The 20,196-nt window shown below is 47.8% G+C and overlaps 1 protein-coding gene across 6 annotated transcripts in view; it reads left to right on the top strand.

The window, feature by feature from the left end:
* Nucleotides 1-20,196, top strand: part of ascc3 (activating signal cointegrator 1 complex subunit 3) — a 240,917-nt gene that overhangs the window by 137,967 nt on the left and 82,754 nt on the right. For all 6 annotated transcript variants that reach the window (XM_035420116.1, XM_035420134.1, XM_035420106.1 and 3 more), the window contains exon 14: nucleotides 6,782-6,916. In XM_035420116.1, the coding sequence (XP_035276007.1) occupies nucleotides 6,782-6,916 (135 nt within the window). The remainder of the gene's footprint in view (nucleotides 1-6,781; nucleotides 6,917-20,196) is intronic.

Genomic DNA, 20,196 nt, shown 5'->3' on the forward strand with positions numbered 1-20,196 from the left:
CCTGCTTCTTCTTACACCCCGGCACGCAGCCAGGCGCTCGCAGAGCTGAGTCAGAGGAGGGCTTTTCATACGCGGCTGTGGCATGCAGTCCCGATCTCCACTGATTGGCTCAACGCTGTCATACTCTGGATGAAGCTATCGCCAGCTGCACGTCACCCTATGGAGCTGACGGCTATGGAGCTGTCCGCACTGGCAGGATCCTGATTCTGTCCAAGACCGCGTGGCTCATCCACACCACAGTGTGATGCCTTAACTCAATGAGCCTCTCAGCAGATCTGTATTTTTATATTTTAAATGCATCTATTTTAGTTTATGCGCGCACATGCTTTTTATGGGCGCGTGCGCGTGCATGTACCAGCTTGGTGGGTATGTGTGTGCGTGTGCCTGTACCTGTTTGAGACAGGCAGGGTGTACTCTGTGTGTGTGTGTGTGTGTGTGCTTGCACCTGCATGGTGTGTATGTGTGCGTGTACCTGTTTGAGGCTGGGTGTGTGTACTTTGGCTGCAGATCTTCCCTGGCCCTGCAGTGTTATAAAGCAAATGTTTTAGATGCAGAGACCAGCTCTAATTACACGGCCTTCTCCCCATTCCCAATGACTGGCATAATTTAGCATGCAGTGGTGGGCCCTGCCACGGAGCAAATTAACCCTCTTAAGACTGATCTGCTCCCACGCGCACGGCCACCATCGCGCTAATTACCTCCTGGATCTGTCTAATGAAAAATAACACACTTCACCCGCTTTAGAGGCGTGACCTTTCCTAAGAGGTGGTCCCCCCCCCCGCACCCCTCATACGAGGGTGTGTGGTCCCCAGTCGCATTCACTATTAATCCCGGGGTGTGAAATACTATCTGTCCTAACAGATATGCAATTGGCTAGGTTCCTTTTTAAAAATTTATTTATGTATTTTTTTTTGAGGGGAGGGGTGTAGTGTGGCTGTCAGCCCCTCATTCGTGCTGGGTTTGGTCTTTTATCTCTCTGATATCCTTTATGTCCGGCACGGCGTCGTTTTTCTTTTACTGTGGCATGCGTCTGTGTGCGTGTTAGGAATGTGGGCGTGTGAGTCCTGCAGTGGCCTGGTGTTTGTGCGGAGGGCTGACCATGAACAAGTGCGGCAGTCCCTCTGCGTGTGTGTGTATGTGTGTGGTGTGCATCTTTGTATGAAGGGTATGTTTGTGTGCGTGGATTTGTGTATTTCTGTGTGTCTGTGTGTGCGCGTGTGTGTGTGTGTGTATGCAGGTGAGTGTGGACGTGCACGTGTGTGTGCATGCATGCATGAGTGTGCATGCATGTGTGAGTGTGTATGCAGGCATGTGTGTGTGCGTGCATACAATTGAGTGTGCGCATGCACGTGTGTGCATTTGTGCGTGTGGGTGTGTGCACGCGTGTGTCCGTGTGTGTGTGTGTGTGTGTGTGCACGCGTGTGTCCGTGTGTGTGTGTGTGTGTGTGTACGCGTGCATATGTCCATGCGAGTGCTTTGTGAATGTGTGCATTTGGGGGAGATAATGAGCGTCCGTGTTGAAGTGCAGGTATTCCAAATGCTTTCCTCATCATGCGGCCAGTCAGCAAATGTGCCCGGTCCCATTAGGCCTGATTATTCAGCGCATCGGCAGGCATCCCACACGCCATCTGGGCCTGAGAAAAGCGCGCCCGGGCCAGGGAGAAAGACAGCCCGCGCACCGGCGCCAGCCTGCAAATCAAACGACTGAACCTCGCAGGGAATCAATCTCTGTCACCGTCTCAACTTGGGCGTGAACGCCCACCGCAGAGCTTCTGTAAAGTGTCTGCACACCGTGACATCATCAAAGCGCGACGCCGAGGCGCTCCTGGGAAACCGGGCCGCGGTCACATTCGCCCCCCCCCCCCTCCGCTGGTGCCCCTGTCCCAGCTTCCGGAATCTTCCGCGCCCTGGTTGTGCCCTTTGAGCCGCAGACTGCGGAGCAGATGCTGGCGTCACCTGGACGCTGTCTGGCGGGGCGAGTGGGGCTCCCTCCTCGCGGGTCCGCGGGGGCCCCAGACCGCACACGGCGGCCATCTCGGGACCAGACCGCTGGCAGGTGCTCAAGGACGCGTTTGTTTCTCCAGACCGTTTTCAAATTAGAAATCATGAATTAATTAGTCACTAATTATCCGCGGGCCCAAAATGGCCGTGTTGAGAGGCTCCAGTTACCGCAGTTTCCCTGCGTAACTCGGAAAAAAGAAACAAAGCCAGACAATACTGTGGATTTGTTTCTCCTCTTTACAGAACAGCAGTTTAGGTAACAGAGGGCGCAACGAACGTGTTCAGTTTGCTTCCCTGGAGCGAATCATTCATAGCAGAACTTTTGTAGATTTGCCCCCTCCCCCAAGAGGAACAGACTTCCCCTTTTTCTGCTGTTTGCTTACAAGGTGTTTTACTTGATATGATCTTGGGGGGAAAAAAGTGCAGCTTTGCACAGTAAGCCGAGAGGATTCTCATGCAGGGGGCAGGGCTTCCCAGATGTTCCCATTTCAGAGCTCCCTAAATGAGCGCTGTGACCCCCCACATGTTCGACAGCTCGATCCACCTTTCACTGCAGGCTGCTGTGCAGGAACTGAGAGTGGTGGCTTAACACTGAAGTACTGTACATTTATATAAGATTATAAATAAGACCCACGTAATATACACGCGCGCAGTATAAATATAGTAAAATATGCTGAATGTATTTCATCAATGGCACTGCTTATCATATTACCAAATGTGTGTGAACCAGTCGTGCTTTATTTTGTTTGAAGATGTAAATTATCTCCTGTAGGTGTTCGTTTAAACTTTAATTTGGCACGCCTTATTCTACTAATTAGCAGCTCAAGGAGATCTCTGGCTGTTGAGTGAGGTGTGCTTTCTTAAGGTTGGAGGAGCTAAGGGACAGTAGATCTCCAGGAGCAGGTGTGGAAGCACTGGTCTGAATTATGTCATCTGTGACATACTGTATGAACGGCATAAATAAAACACTCTAAATTATTCCTGCTCATATTTTACTTCTGTCTTGCTGGGGCCCCGGTCAGGGGGGTCCTCTCATCCCAGTTTGGGATGCCCCGCTAAAGGGCCACACGGGGGGTCTCTGTGACGTCCGCGCTCTCACCTGACCCTGTGACCCCGGCGCGCGCGGATGTGGAGATGAGCCAATGGCGTGAGCTCGCGTCGACGAAGCGTCAGCGCGGGCGTTCTGAAAGCAGCGGCGGACACCGGCGCGGTGCGAAGGGAGCGTTTCGCTCTGATGACATCACAGACCCGGCGTGTCATCTCCGGGCCCTCTGAAGCAGCGCGCTTCTTTAAGGGGGCGCGCCGCGCAGATGAAACCGTCGAGCCCCGAGTTGCCGGCGGCACAAAATGTCTGAACCTTTTAAAATTTTGCGCACAGCGAGGGGGAAAACTGAGCCGAACTTCAGCGTTCTAATCCTGCTGTTCCCTGTTTCATCCTGTGTCATTTATTTATTTATTCATTTATTTATTTATTAATCCATTTATTATGTACGGAGGTGTCTGGGTTAAGGATTTCATGTCTGAACATGAGAGAAAATGGTATCTAGACCTAGACTAGAGTCAATCTCTTTGGGGATGAAGGGTTTTGACTGGATTCGTTTCAGCTGCACTGACCTGGGGTCAGTCTTTGTGTAGAGCGAGTGTGTCTGGAGTGACCCTGTCTGAGCTGCACTGACCTGGGGACAGTCTTTGTGTGGAGCGAGTGTGTCTGGAGTGACCCTGTCTGAGCTGCACTGACCTGGGGACAGTCTTTGTGTAGAGCGAGTGTGTTTGGAGTGACCCTGTCTGAGCTGCACTGACCTGGGGACAGTCTTTGTGAGCAAGTACAGCATGTCCACCTACACGTGTCACAGAACTTTTTATTTATTTTATTTTTTCCCATTAATTTAGGTATTTATTTTCATCCGCAACCTTTTGACATCAACTGGCATTAGTCTCATTGCACTTTCCACTTCCCCGTTGAATCCCTATACATTTCTGGGGCTGCGCTTCATGGGTTATCCAGAGGCCAGGGCTGATTGTTATAAAGCTGTGTAAACTATGATAGATGTGCACCGTTGCTCCCAGTCCACAGATTCCCGTAACGCAGGGATTCATCTTCCCCTGCCTGCCCTGTCCCGGGTTCAGCGTCACACCTGCGAGCGGGAAGCCGTCCGCCGCCGCGTTCGCTCGTCTCATCCTTCATCACGAGACCGCGCCTCCCGCTTCAGCTGCGCAACACGCGGCGGCTAACGGGGACGATTCCAGACGAACCGGCAACGCGTGTACGCTTGAGTCCAGCGAAACGCGGGCTTCGCGCGGTCGCGAAACGCGGCCCGTCCGTACCCCTCAGCGGCTGGCTGCGCAGACGCTCTCAGGTGGATGGCTGTGGTGGGGCTTTTGTTTGTTTGTTTGTTTGTGTTTCCGGCTGGGTGCGAGTCGCAGGTCAGCGGGAGGTCATAGCTGGTGACGGGTGTGGAGAGAGAGCGTGTTTAGACCCGAGGGGGGGAGGGGTGCTCAGAGAACATCGCTGAGGGCAGTTGGTGGCCGCTGTTTTTTTTTTCTTTTTCTTTTTTTTCCTTGGCTCTATGTAAAAAGAATCGATTGTGGCATATTAGCTTTTCACAAAACGCCCTCTGCTTTCAGCCACAAAGGTTGAAGGAAAGAGATAAACAGCCTTCGGGCCTGTGCGACAACGCGCGAGCCCCTCTCTTTCTCCTTCTCCCGCAGCGCGCCGTCCCTCCACACAATTACCTGACACGGCTCTGAAAGGACGAGCGAGAGGGGGAGAGAGGTCCCTCTCTTTCATCTCATAACTGTCTTATATTTCTGCCATCGATTGTTTTTGTCTGAGTATCGACTGTTTTGCAAGGTCAGCCTTGCTTGACTGTAATAGGAAAATTACCCCCTTTTTTGTTGTGAATCCTCTCGCTGTGGAGGCTGCAGCGACCTTCTGTTTCACAGGCAGAACACAACCGGGGGGGTGGGGGTGCGGGTGGGGGTAGAGGGGTGGGTGGTGTGAGGAGGGATTGTTCATGCAGTCGTGACACCGGAATCATCTGGAAGGTTACTGGTTCAAATTGCTAGTTAAGGGGCATCGCTGTTTTCCCTTGAGAAGGGTAGTTAGGCTGAACTGCTTCATTAAATACATTCAGGTGTGTGAGCAGACAACATCTAAAACAAAAGCTATGTAAATCACCCCGAGAGGGTGCATATTTAATATTGGTTCTGTATTGCAGGTGTTGGTGTTTGTGCTAAGCATTTAATATTGCCTCTGTGGAAAAGCATCATCTCCTGCAATGCAGAGCCGATTTCACAGGCTAAATTTCACCGCTAAGTGTGATTTGATATCTGCTGCCCTTTACCACAGGTGTCATGGCTATTTCTTATTGCTTTGCCCCTTCTGAGTTACGTACTTCAGAGGCTGGTCAAAGATGTCCTCCAGTCACGCTGCACAAGCTCATGAATAAACATTAGCCATTTCTAAAAAAATCTGGAGAATATTACAACTACATTTCATTTGAAGTTGTTGTAATCAGTAGAGCCCACTTATTGGTATAAAGAGGTGACACAAAGCATTTATGTGCAACCAATTTACTAAAGACATTTACTAAAGATATTTATTAGAGAAAGATATTATTATATGAGATACTATCTTCACACTAAACTAATGCTTATGTTACACTCTCATGTCTGGAGTGGTGTCCTCTGCCCTATGTGGGATGGGTGGACACATGGCTTGGCAGTGTCCTTTGACTCTGCAATGACTCTGAAAGAACTCTGGACCTGCTTTGTAGCTAAAGCCCGCTAGTTTATATCTCTCACAGACACTGGCACCTTGACCTCAGGCTTGCTCAGAATTCTCCGCTGAATTCTCCAGTGCACAGGCGAGTCCCGATCGCATGGCTTCTCCAGGGCCTAGTCTGTCCCTAGTCTCGGTCAGGAGCAGAGATACACTCGCAGTGCACAGGGCTAGCTCACACATCGAAATAGCAAAAATATTTGGCCAGAAATTCCAGCTGAGCGTTGGAACCCTTCATGTATGATCGTTCCATGACGATTGGCTCAGTGTGAATAGGAAGTCCATCCCACGACCAGTTGTTAGACAGCATTGAGTCCTCTTTGTCTTGTATGTGGGGACTGGTTCCCTTTCCTTCCGACCTTTGGAGGTGGTGGGGTTGCTTTGAGAGAAGTCATAAAAGCAACACTGCTTCTGCTGAGGGGAAGAGGTGAGGGCAAGAGTGTTAAAAAATGAATGCAGCGCAGGGGTGGTGTTGGCTGCTGAGTACTTCAATTGGCCCTGTATCCTAGGTGATTGTATTTTATCTGATTATTTGGTATCGCTCTGTATCGCAGGTGATTGTATTTGATCTGATTATTTGATATCGCTCTGTATCGCAGGTGATTGTATTTGGTCTGATTATTTGATATCGCTCTGTATCGCAGGTGATTGTATTTGGTCTGATTATTTGATATCGCTCTGTATCGCAGGTGATTGTATTTGGTCTGATTATTTGATATCGCTCTGTATCACAGGTGATTGTATTTGGTCTGATTATTTGATATCGCTCTGTATCGCAGGTGATTGTATTTGGTCTGATTATTTGATATCGCTCTGTATCGCAGGTGATTGTATTTGGTCTTATTTGATATCGCTCTGTATCGCAGGTGATTGTATTTGGTCTGATTATTTGATATCGCTCTGTATCGCAGGTGATTGTATTTGGTCTGATTATTTGATATTGCTCTGTATCGCAGGTGATTGTATTTGGTCTGATTATTTGATTTCACTCTTTTTCAGGTGATGGTGTTTGTGCACGCCCGCAACTCCACGGTGCGGACTGCCATGAGCCTCATCGAGATGGCCAAGAACCGCGGCGAGTCCATGTTCTTCCAGCCAGATCAGCGCCCAGACTACGGCCAGTGTCAGAAACTGGTAAGGACGGAGCATCTGCGAGTATGAGCACAGAAAACGGTGTTGGGCACCTGTGCTCAGTCACAGGGAGAATGCGATGGTGTGAGGTGTTAGGTCACAGACAGAGTTGAAAGAGGACAGGTCTGTGTCGTCTCCGTGACATTATTCTCAGGAAGAAGTTATACAGCAGGATTAATGAGGTGGGTATAAGTCTTCTGACACAGGTAGGATGTGTTACGTGATACTGACATGGTAGCGACAGTTACATACACATAACGGGTCTGTAACTCTGTTGAGTGGTCAGGCCTGAGATGGCTGTCTTGGTTTTAGTAACGTGTCAGTTGACACTCAGCCATTTTGTGTGACCGCTCGTGTAACCGGGCCGTGCCTCGGTGTGGAAATGGCAAACCTCCCGGCGTTAGCTTAGCGCCGGTGCCCCGCCGCGCTCTCCGCAGGGCACAGCGGCGGTTAGCGGACGCAGCTCGGCTCCCGCGTCTCCGTATTGTTTGGCGGGGCGGCCCGCACGCCGTTATTTAGGAGCGTTTATTCATGAGGCTTTAAGGAGAGGGAGGAAGGAGAAATTGGGGTGAGTCACCTTTTTAAAGCCGACGCTTCTCCGGGAGGGAGCGAGCGAGCGAGCGGCGGGAGGGAGGGCCAGACTCGCCCGCTACAGAGCCTTAAGTACGCGCCGGCTCCCGCCAACTTCCCGCGGAGCCGGCCCAAATACTGCTGATCATCTCCGGGCAGTCACGGACGCTGCCTCTCCGTATGCAGCGGGCTGGTTTGTTTTGTGCCTCGTCTTTTGTTCTTAAGAAGCGCTGCTCTGTTTTTGCTGTGCAGACAAAAAGAAACGAAAGTTGCGGCTCAAACAGAAAGCGATCAGACGAGCGGGTTCCCACCCGCGCGTTTCTCGCCGGCTGTATCGGCGCTGGACGTGCCAGCCTCGCCCGTGACCGTTCATCCGCTCGCTGTCACAACAGAGGAGCGGCGAGCCGCCATAGGCCAGCGCTAACGTCTTCCGTCCGCGTCATTAGCCGCTCGCTTCGCGGAAACAAAGCCGCAACACTTCTCAGCGCGCAGAGTGTAAAATCCAGCTCTAATCTGCACAAAAGACAGAGCTAATATGTTTTCTGACTGAACATATTTGGGAGGGGGGGGGGGGTGGGTGGGAAACATTTTGTTTTTGTGTTTTTCTTTTGTCTGCGGGCTGTCGCAAATCTGCATTCCAATAAGGCTAAATCTTCCGAATGGTTTTTTTGATACCAAATGCTGGAATTGCTCGTGCATTGTTTTATTATTTTTTTAACCAGGTTTCAACCCTTTTTTGGCCTGATATGCGATGGTGTAGCTTGCCTTTGGTCAGTTGGTGTCTGTAATCACAGACAGTACTACTTCTGCCTGTCACAGAGTTGCATCATGTTGCCCAGGGTGACCTCCCAAGCTGTCGTAGACTGCGAGAGTGGAGAGCGCCAGTCTGGTCTGGTCCGGTCCTGTTTGGTCCGGTCCGAAAGCAGCTCGTTAGTGACTGTCAGGCCCGCTGGTGTGGGGCCTGTCTGCTGCCAATACGGCGGTGTGATGGATATTATTTTTCTGAGCGTTATTCTTGGATTTGAGGATCAATGCTCGCCGTCGGCACACTGCCTGCTGGGAAACTTCCGTGGGTCTGCTGCTCGCCGCGGTCGCTGGCCGTGGGACCCGCTGTTCCCTCATCCTTACACGTGTCCTTCGTCCCCTTAGCTCCTCTTCCTCTTCCCTTTTTTGTTCTCTCCCCTCACTTGCTCCTCAGTTTTTGTGTTCCTTCGTTCCCTCGCTCTCTCCTTCCTTCACCCTCCCTTCCTTCCTTTCTCCTTTCTTCACTCCCTCCCCCCTCTTCTCCTCTCCTTTCGTCCCACCCTCCCTCCTTCACTTCCTCTGTCCTCCCTCCCCTCCTATCTTCTTCCTTCCTTCCATCCCTCTCACTGACATTTTCTGAGACCAGCACTTTGGCGTTTTTGGCTGTATTTTTGGGGGGATGTTTAGGGTAATTTCCCAGGGACCCTGTGTCGCAGGAGGTGCGGCAGCACGCGCGTGGACGGCGCGTACGCGGCCGAGCCCTCCTCAGTATTCGGCGCGACGCTCGACGCGTGATTGAGAGGTACTTCTCCTGTAATTATGAGTTGTCAACTCGCTATCTCGTCAACAGGGAGATCAAAGGAACGTGTTGTCAGACAGATGAGCTTTACTTTGGCTGCATTAGTGTCTCCAAAGCAGCCCTGATATCTGTCACAAAACCAATTGAATGTAATCAAAATAGTATTTGAAAGCCATCTCTGTTTCAGATCTTTCAAAGTTTTTTTTTGTTTTTTTTCCCTTTCCCCCTTCCTTGGAGAGGTGCAGGGGAGAAAGAAGCCATCTTCAAACGGAACACTCCAGCGAGGGCAGTGTCGCGTTCCTTAAATGATGTTTTCTGCTAATGCGGGATGTGCTGCGTACAAAATTACCAGCGCTTTGAAGCCACAGTTCTGCCCGCTTTTATTAGAGGAATGCTTCGCGTGGAAGAAACGCGCTCCCAGAATTCCCTTTAATGGATTCTGTGTTTTATCCCCCCGAATCGATTTAACAGCTTCCTTTATTTATTTATTTGCTTATTGACTTATTTATTTATTTGTCCGCCCGCTCGCTCGTTTTTTAATCTCGGAATCCTGTTCCCTGGGAGCGGTTTGTTTTACCTCAGACCTCCGTCTTCCAGGCTGAAGGTGTTTGATCCGTGAATCCCTTTATCCCCTCTGCCCGTGCTCTCTGTGGTAGCTGAGCCGGAAAAAAAGAAGAAAAGAATATAAATATATAAATGGAGCAAAAAAAAAAAAAAAAGTGAAAAAAACCCAGCAGGCTCTGGGTGTATTTTGCCTGAGAAAACTGACTTGTCATCAAACTTCAGCTGTTTCTGTGCCGATGTGTGTTACACTCGGATGCAGCCAGCACGGACCAGCGACACACAAGTTTCATGCCTGTAAATTGTCACATATCCCTCATACATACCCCTTCTCTGTCTATATTGTATATACCCCTCTCTGTCCGTACCTAGCCTTGAGTGTCTGCACTCAAATTGCAGTGGCCCTGTTTGTGCATTGAATTATCTTGCATTGCTGCAGTTTCAGTATTAGGTTGGGTTGCCTTGAGGAAACTCTGTGCATTTCTGCGCTGGCCGTCCTGTAAACAGCGAAGCCCCAGCTCACACTGTGCATTCAGATCAATAATGAATAATGAAACGGAGCGTTTTCTCTGGGTGGGGGAGATCACAGCAGCTTCATGATGGATCTTGGGGGAGGGGGGGGACTGTTACAGGTCTCTTGACTATTTTAAGTGCAAACTCCATATTTAAATCTAGCCAACAACAAAGTTGATAAATTTAGTAACCTTTGAGCACAATTCCCTGGGCTGTTGTGCCAAAATTAGTGCCCACCCAATGTCCTCTCTTATTCTCTTACTTTATTCTGTTTGTAAGACATTCATAATAAAGATCCATTCATTTTCCCCTTTTAAAACAAATCTTTTAAATTTGTACAAGGCATGAGGCAGCCTCTAAAAATATATTACATTACAACCTCAAATGGAGGATGAAAGTGATGAAGAAATGCAGGTGCATCAGTGGTTGCGCCCCTACGTCTGTGTTGAGTGGAGATTGCGTCACTGATACGCTGACTGACAGGCGTCACTCAGCCCTGCAACATGCGCCAGGATTACCTTTTCACTGTAAAAAAAAAAAAAAAAAATTAAATAATAAAAATATATATTGCACTTACTTCCTGTTTGCATGACCTTAGCTGGTTTTGGTTTTGTCACCTGTATTACTATAAAAAACAAAAAAAGAATAAAGTTGTAAAAGAGGCGGGTGGTTGGAAAAAGAGGAGAGGGAAAGTGATCTCGATGCTGATGTCGATAAACTGTCTGCAGTCTTAAAATATCGTCTGAGCGTTACCCAGAACATTCGGGACAGATGATTTTATTGGAAGTGGTAATACCTGGTTAAATGATCTGCATCAGTGATGTATTCAGGGCTCGCCAAAAATGTGTTCACACATTTCTAGATTCTCAAGCCTTCATAAATCTGGGTTTTATTGAAAGTATAATTCATAATATTTGTCAGATGGATAAGAACTCAGCAATGCGCACTCCGTGTGTTTGATTTGAAATGACCTTTAATACTGAAGCGGCTATATGGTTAAGTGCCAGAAAATGAAATAAAATGGCATTAATCTCAGCCGAAAAACTCTGAACACCTGCCGCAAGAGTCACTTCAGAGGCGTGCTTCTGTAAGGATCACCATACGCTTTGAAAAACACTCCATTTTAGCCTGTAATCTAATGGAAAAAGGAGTTTGATGATAAAACGCCGGTCTGCGTCATCCGTGAGGCGCATTGAGCGTCCTTCAAATAACGTGCAGTTTAAGGGCAAATAAAAACAAAAAGAAAAGGTCAATTCTCCTTTAGTAGCGGTAAGAATCAGTCTGGAGACACCAAACCTTCCAAAACGCAAATAAGCGTTGTACGAATGCATATTTAATACAGTTGATGGTGTTGAAGAATAAAGGACGTTTAAATGATTCAGACTTTTTATCATGAAAGAATATATTTCATTGTCTTTCATATTGTGTGTTCCAACTGAAATATTACGTGTGTGCTGGTGTATTGCTGTACTGTTCTACAAAGCAGCGCTTACTCTGTATCAGTAGATATTCATGTAAAATGCTCACCCCTTTCAGGGGAACTGGTGAATGTTCTCTGCGAGATCTGCCAGGGGTCCAGCTTTGTGAGCTCATCTAATCGAGTCCCTCAGCTGAACGCAATGCAGGAACATTCACTTTAACGTGAAGGTCTTACCTCTCGTCATTTGAAAGAGCGTACGAGTGCGCTAAATAATTAGCAGTTATGGTCATGCTTTCAGAATCCTATAATACGAGTACCCAGCTTGTTGCTCTGTTGACAAAACGCGGCTGTTGTAATTGACAGTACCTGTGCGGCTGGCGTTCCTGCAGTTGTGTGTAGGCAGACCACTTCTAGTTTGCCGTGTCACTCACAGACCTGATGCCAGTTACACTCAATTTCATCTCGGCGCTGTCGCACAGTTCTGCTGGAATTATTGCAGGACCGACTGTCATGCTGAAGATGTTATTTTATTGCAATACAGCTATGAATATAATAATAATGATAATGATAATAATAAATGTTGAAGATGTATTTAATTTCAATACAGTGAAATTAATAATAATTAATAATCAATATTGTTATGGATTATTATGAATTATGTACTTATAAGATGAAAGTATTATGTATCATTGATATTTAAATAGATAATACATGGATATAGAGTGGACTGTATATGTGTGCATATATAAACCATACACGAGCACTCTGAAAAGCAGCTCCATGGTGAAAAGTTTTATATGTTGTTATTTAAACAGCCCTTGATTTATGCGCCAGCGGCTTATCGCTCTTTGGTCCTAATTACCCCGCCGCTCCCCGCTCTGATGGGGTGAGCGTGGATGAAAGGGTCTCTCACCCCTCTCTGTTTGTTTGTTTCTGGCGCTCTCCCTCCGCCGCGGCTCTGCGCGGACGCGCGGCGATGCCGAAAAAAGCGCCGGTCCGCGCGCCTCTCCCCCCAGCGCCGGGATCACCGCCCGCCGCCTACAGAGAGCGATAATGCATCGCTCATTTGCGTATGGAAATCGGCCCGCATTAATATTTATAGCCCTTTTAATCTCCCTTTTGCATATGCACCGAATTGCGGCACCTATAAGGTCAATTATATAATTTAGCATTATTTATCCTACTTACAAGTCACAAGTGGTCTCTCTACATATTTTGGCAATAATCGTTAGTGTTTTTTTTATTTTTTATTTTTTTGAAGCAGCTGTCGATCAAATTTGTACATCATAATATCAGTGCAGCCATTTAAGTAAATGACAGTGAAAAATAACAAGAATTTATGTTTGTTAAACATCTATCCTCTGGAGTTTTATATGGATTGCTTCTACCCCCAGAAGTAGCTGCCCACTCACATGTTTGAAATTTTAGATAAGTACGGATCGGGGTGAGCTTTCTGATTGTTATTGATTATTTTCCATTTTATTGCCGTGTTTAAGATTGCATTGCATCGGCAGAGATTGGGGTGTTTTTAGTGTTGACCGGATTTCAGTTGAGGGATGTTTTGTACAGTTTGATGCGATGGATGTAACGCTCCATATACTGTTATTACATGTGTCTCTGTGCTATTGCAGCTTTTGGTGTAGTCCTAAGGGGAGGTTTGTTTAGTGTTGTTGAGGATGGACTAACGTAATTTGGGGATTGGGAGGCTGACTTCATATTGGGATCAGTGTATGTCTGTAGTCTCCTCGTCGTGTTTGTTTAGTGATGTTGAGAATCGCTGTCCCTTGGTGTTCAGCCCTGTGTGCGGATGCTGTTGAAGGGTTATGATGGCGTACCTGGCGCGTGATGTTTGGTTTCCGGCACTGTGCCCCAGTAGGAACTCATTTTTTCACTGTTGTAGTTATAGTAAGATATCCATTTCTATTATAACAGAAATCCATATGCTGGCTTTCAGAGCGAGCCTGCAATTTTGAGTTGAGTGCAGCAATAGCTTTCTATGACACATCTGTCACAGGACGGGAAGGAATATATCCTGTGTTGATCATCAGGTAAGGTCCTTCCTGTTGCTGGAGCAGTGCTGTCATGCAGGGACTGTTTACAACACACACACACACACACATACACATACACATACACATACACACACACATGATTTTATAGAGCAAAGTCTCTCTCCCTCTCTCCTTGCCCTCAGGCGAGTTTTTAACAGGGAGAGCAGAAGACAGGGTGGCTTTTCTTTTCTTCATTGCTGCAAATGAGAGAAGTTTGGCTCAACCAGGCAGGTCCTGAACTCAATGTGAAACTTGCAAAGATAGCAAAGATATATAACTCGAACGACAGATGGGAGCGACACCTGGCAGGTTTACACTCAGGCAAAGAAACTGGAAGCGGAAGAAAAAGGGAGAGAGACCGAGAGAGAGTGGAGCTGCGTTTGGGTCTTAGAGAGTGGAGCTGCGTTTGGCTCTTAGAGAGTGGAACTGTGTTTGGCTCTTAGAGAGTGGAGCTGTGTTTGGCTCTTAGAGAGTAGAGCTGCGTTTGGGTCTTAGAGAGTGGAGCTGCGTTTGGCTCTTAGAGAGTGGAGCTGTGTTTGGGTCTTAGAGAGTGGAGCTGCGTTTGGCTCTTAGAGAGTGGAGCTGCGTTTGGCTCTTAGAGAGTGGAGCTGTGTTTGGCTCTTAGAGAGTGGAGCTGTGTTTGGCTCTTAGAGAGTGGAGCTGTGTTTGGCTCTTAGAGAGTGGAGCTGCGTTTGGGTCTTAGAGAGTGGAGCTGCGTTTGGGTCTTAGAGAGTGGAGCTGTGTTTGGCTCTTAGAGAGTGGAACTGTGTTTGGCTCTTAGAGAGTGGAACTGTGTTTGGCTCTTAGAGAGTGGAGCTGTGTTTGGCTCTTAGAGAGTGGAGCTGTGTTTGGCTCTTAGAGAGTGGAGCTGTGTTTGGCTCTTAGAGAGTGGAACTGTGTTTGGCTCTTAGAGAGTGGAGCTGTGTTTGGCTCTTAGAGAGTGGAACTGTGTTTGTGTCTTAGAGAGTGGAGCTGTGTTTGGCTCTTAGAGAGTGGAGCTGTGTTTGGCTCTTAGAGAGTGGAGCTGTGCTTGTGTCTTAGAGAGTGGAACTGTGTTTGGCTCTTAGAGAGTGGAGCTGTGTTTGGCTCTTAGAGAGTGGAACTGTGTTTGGCTCTTAGAGAGTGGAGCTGTGTTTGGCTCTTAGAGAGTGGAACTGTGTTTGGCTCTTAGAGAGTGGAGCTGTGTTTGGCTCTTAGAGAGTGGAGCTGTGTTTGGCTCTTAGAGAGTGGAACTGTGTTTGGCTCTTAGAGAGTGGAACTGTGTTTGGCTCTTAGAGAGTGGAGCTGTGTTTGTGTCTTAGAGAGTGGAACTGTGTTTGGCTCTTAGAGAGTGGAACTGTGTTTTGCTCTTAGAGAGTGGAACTGTGTTTGGCTCTTATAGAGTTGAGCTGTGTTTGGCTCTTAGAGAGTGGAGCTGTGTTTGGCTCTTAGAGAGTGGAACTGTGTTTGGCTCTTAGAGAGTTGAACTGTGTATGTGTCTTAGAAAGAGAGTGGAACTGTGTTTGGCTCTTAGAGAGTGGAACTGTGTTTGTGTCTTAGAGAGTGGAACTGTGTTTGGCTCTTAGAGAGTGGAACTGTGTTTGGCTCTTAGAGAGTGGAACTGTGTTTGGCTCTTATAGAGTTGAGCTGTGTTTGGCTCTTAGAGAGTGGAGCTGTGTTTGGCTCTTAGAGAGTGGAACTGTGTTTGGCTCTTAGAGAGTTGAACTGTGTATGTGTCTTAGAAAGAGAGTGGAACTGTGTTTGGCTCTTAGAGAGTGGAGCTGTGTTTGGCTCTTAGTTGTCAGGGGCATTTGGCAGTCCCTGTAATAAGCAGTATTGCTTGTTTACAAATAACTTGTGCCAGGGTTAAACTGTAAACATGCCATAGATTGGGGTGGCTTCCTTCCTTCCTTTATTATAATTATTGGTCAGTAGTCTTATCCAGGGCAATGTGGTGCATTATAAAGTACAGTGAGAGGTATAATTGTTCTGCATTAAGCAGATGGGTCATCAGAAAAGGGTGAGTAACCCTCCCATTCCAGGCAAGCAGGATTCCTCATCCCACCACCAGAGGGCGAAGATGAACATTAATTAGTATTCAATTGCCACCATGAATTTTTACAGTGAGGTCTTGTAATGCTGGGTATTAGACTGCCACACGTGCAGGAGTGTGATTGCACCAAGGGTGGAAATCTGTGAATAAGATCACATGTAATTACAAAGGAATGAAGTTCCCAGGTCTTATAATAATTTTTTTTTCTCTCCTTTTTTTCTCCCTATATTTTCACTGCTTTTTCCTTTTTTTTTCAACTTTCCCCGCGGCTTGGACTTGAACTAATAGTGCATTGAAACCGTAATACATTTAAATTGAAATGTGATAGGATAAAATAATTGTAAAGCCTCTACAGATGAACACCCTTGTAATAAGTTAAAATTTAAAGAGCTCTTTGTTTCATTTTTAAACACCTGGTTCAGGCTTCGTGGCTGTGACTGTGATCGTGTCTGTGACTGTGTCTGTGACCATGTCGTCTCTGGAGAACACGGTCCCTGTGAGGGAGTGGGACACATGCTGGCCACAGCGGGTGGGAGGGATGGGGGGGGGGGTACACTTATTCCCCAATCTTCTGTTTCCCCTGAAAGAGAGAGGTGGTGGAGGAAATAGAGAGGGAGGAGGACAGCGAGTTAAGAAGAGAAAAGGAGGGTGAGAGAGGGAGTGAGAGTGAACTTTAGAGAGCGGGAGATAATGGAAGAGGGAGAAATGAATGACTGATAGATGAATGGATGGGTAGACGGGTGGATGGACAGATGAATGTGTTGGGCAGGTGGTGATTTTGGGAGCCTGCTGTCGTTGTGTGCAAAATTAAACGGCTCCGTCATGTTTGTCACGCCGTGTGCGTGCGTGTGTGTGTGTGTTTGTGTTTGACTGTGTGCGTGTGTGTGTGTGTGTGTGCGTGTGTTTATGACTGTGTGTGTGTGACTCTGTGCGTGTGTGTATGAGAGTGTGTGTGTGTGTGTGTGTGTGTGTGTGTGTGCGTGTTTATGACTGTGTGTGTGACTCTGTGCGTGTGTGTATGAGACTGTGCGTGTTTATGACTGTGTGTGTGACTCTGTGTGTGTGTGTGTGCGTGTTTATGACTGTGTGTGTGTGACTCTGCGTGTGTGTGTGTGTGTGTGTGTGTGTGACTGTGCGTGTGTGTATGAGACTGTGTGTGTGTGTGCGTGTTTATGACTGTGTGTGTGACTGTGCGTATGAGACTGTGTGTGTGTGCGTGTTTATGACTGTGTGTGTGTGACTCTGTGCGTGTGTGTATGAGACTGTGTGTGTGTGTGTGTGCGTGTGTGTGTGTGTGCGTGTTTATGACTGTGTGTGTGTGACTCTGTGCGCGTGTGTATGAGACTGTGTGTGTGTGTGTGTGTGTGTGTGTGTATGTGGAGGGAGAGATGGGAATGTAGACACCCACACCTCAGCTGTTCTTAGAGTACACACAAATGCATGTGTGATTGTTAGAATGTAACTGATGGCAGTGAACATCTCTATCTCTCTCTCCTGTTATCTCCCCTCTCTCGCCCTCTCGCCCTCTCTCCCTCTCCCTTCCCATCTCTCTCCCTCTGCACCTCGCTTTCCCTCTCCCTCCCCACCTTTCTCTCTCTGATCTGGTGGTTATAAGTAACAGCACCCAACTCCCCCCCCCCCCCCACATCCCTGACATCCTGACAGTATCAAGTGACCTTGTCATGTGTCCGTCTGAACACCGGTTTGATGAAACCCCAAAAACCCTTTGCTGTGCATTTCCACCTTCAGCCAATTTAGAGGCCCTGGGTCCAGTGAAACAGACTCACCATTTTCACCTTCCCTCCCTCCTTCCAAAAAATAAAAAACCACATCTGCATTCCGCGCTTTCCCCACGGTACCTGCTCCTTCTCCTGTCCGTTGTCTTTAGATCTCGCGCTCTCCAGACGGCAGCGCCGTGTGCAGCCTCACCGCATTTCCGTGGACTTGAAGAGACACCTAGTGGTGAGGCGCGGGTACTGCAGCAGAGACGTGGCTCTGTACATACGCGCTGTAGCAGCGGTTCTCTCTGCTTTCGGCTGCTGTGAGCTCAGTGTTAAAACAGGGCATGAGCTTCTGTCTGAAACACGTAGCACAATTTCAGTTTCACATTTTACAGTTCATTACATTATTTCCGGCTTTCTGAAATCCAGATGTATAATGATGAGCTTCACACACACACACACACACACACAGACACATACACACGCACACAGCGCATGCCCAAGGTCGTTTACTCAGTCTGTGATCATGATACATCTCTTGGAAAACCACGGAGAGATCTCTCTCACACTCCCACCACACACAGTACACACTCACAGGTCCCACACGTATGCATACAGAGAAATACAAGTCACACAGTACACACAGCACATACACTTAAACACACACAGGTCCCAAACATACGCATACAGAGAAATACAAGTCAGTGAATGTGCATGCATAAGTCCATTCACAGACTGTACACACAAACAGATATTAGCACATGCTCTGTATGTAAGTCCATATGCTTGCGTGGGTGTGTGCGCGTACAGTACATGTGTGTGCTGTGTGTGAATGTGTGTGTATGGATATAGTAGGAGCTGGAAGGGAAACAGAACTCAACTCCCATGATTCCTGTTCCCAAGGCAGGCCGTGGGAGAGAACAACTCACTAAAGTCAGCTTTTTCTCCCCAAAGTTGATGATGCAGCAATTAAAAGGAGCAAATGATGCATGCAGGTATGACTAATAAACTAAAATGTAGAATCATTCCCTTTGGCTACACAAAGGACTACAGCTGAATTATGCATCAGACGTGCTGAATGACAAATACAGGCTTTTGCGGAATGCGTGTGTGTCAGCGCGTGCCTGAGCATTTCCATTCTCCGCGGTGGTTTTTTTGGGGGGGTTTTTTTCTAAGGGGTGGATTTGTTTCTGCGTACGCGTTTGACAGCGGGAGAGAAACAGGCGGCGTTGCGACTCTCCGGGGTGTACTGGCGAGCGCGCGTGTTTCTCTGAGCATGCGTGTAAACGTTTCCCTTCCTCTGCGCCGTGCGGCGTGTCTGCGCGCGCGGGCCGTTTTGATCCTTAGGTGTCCGCACGCGCGCGAGTGCGTGTCAAACAGACAAAGGGATATTGTTCTCTGAGTCGCTGTAAGTTGTTAGAATGTTTCTTGGATAGGGAAAACAGACATGTAGACTGTCAGAAACACCGTATGAATTGAAAGGCGTACGCGTGAAGGAGAATCTAAACCCAGGCGGTCGCTGAGATGACGGTGCCGGTGATTATTGTCCCTCTGTAGTGCCAGAAAGAGACCGCTCGCTGTCTGTCGTCGAAAGCATCTTCAGAGAACTACAGCGCGGGGCTGTCTGGATTGTCTATATATAAAGCACTCCTCGCAGCCATGAAGCTACTTTGAAGCACCGAATTTACAAGAGAACAACACAAATAACGGAACTGCCACATCTGCTTACGGGCCCTAAAGGCCTTTCTGAAAATAACACAGAGCCCGGTCCAAAATACACACGGCGCATAATGAATCCAAACAAGCTGCCTTATTACAGGAAAACGCTCCCCGGAGGTGTGGGGGGGGGGGGGGGAGCTGTGCTTGTAGCAGCGAGAGCTCCGGTGGCGAATACGCAGCCCCGTCCCTGCCAGCGGCGGTTCGGTTCACTTACCTCCCCACCGACGTCCTCCATCGCACCCGGACTGCGTCGCGCGGGGAGAGGCTATTCCACAGAACTGACGCTCGCATGGAAAACGGTGGAAATACTGAGTGATTAATTATTGAGAACTAAATATTATTATTTGACTCATTTGTGAGAAATCGTGCTTGGTTTGAATTCTGTTTGTGCAGAATTTCATCCTGTGAGCTCTCCTGCTAAACGGCTGTTGATGGTGGGTATGAGCCGGTGTGGAGCTTTTCATCTTGTTTTCTTATCATAAAGGGATTTAAAGGCTCTGGAAATGTACAGTGAGAATGTTATGGTAGTATATTATCGGTTAACTGCTTTATATCCGGTGGCAGCTCCAATCCACATATGAAAACTGCATTATTAGTGTGACTAAGGGAGGCTAACGCAAACGCAGGCCTAAATTCAGGGTCGACCTGTAATCTTTTTACCAGCTGTGAGTCAGCTAGTTTTCTTCTGTCGTGATCGTCCTAATGTACATCTTCTTCTGATGCAGTGGTTAAGAAACCAGTCGGTTGCAGGTTTAAATCCCATTTATGTGCTACAGTAGTTTTTTGTTTTTTTTCTGAATTGGTTCAGTGAATACCCAGCTGTATTAATGGCATTAGGTAAGATATAATCCCTCTAAGTCGCTCTGGACATAAGGGCTCCTGCCAGTGAGGTCATCAAAGAGGAACAGGTGTGATGTACATCAGTTTGCCCTCTATGGGAAAGTGAAAGAATTAGGAGAGGCTGGTCCTTATGCTTCAGGAGATATGAGGCATTTCCTCCGCCACTGATATTTAGAATAAGGGTTAAGCGTGCGCATCCTATCAATCAGGAACAGGAAGGAGACGGGGCTAATGATTGAGAGTGAGGGACTGAGCGCTATCGACTCATTTGCACCACTCAAAGTGGCGTTCCCAACACACAAGGGTGGGGAGA

This window comes from Anguilla anguilla, chromosome 1 (genome assembly GCF_013347855.1).
Source record: "Anguilla anguilla isolate fAngAng1 chromosome 1, fAngAng1.pri, whole genome shotgun sequence".
Classification (NCBI taxonomy): domain Eukaryota; kingdom Metazoa; phylum Chordata; class Actinopteri; order Anguilliformes; family Anguillidae; genus Anguilla; species Anguilla anguilla.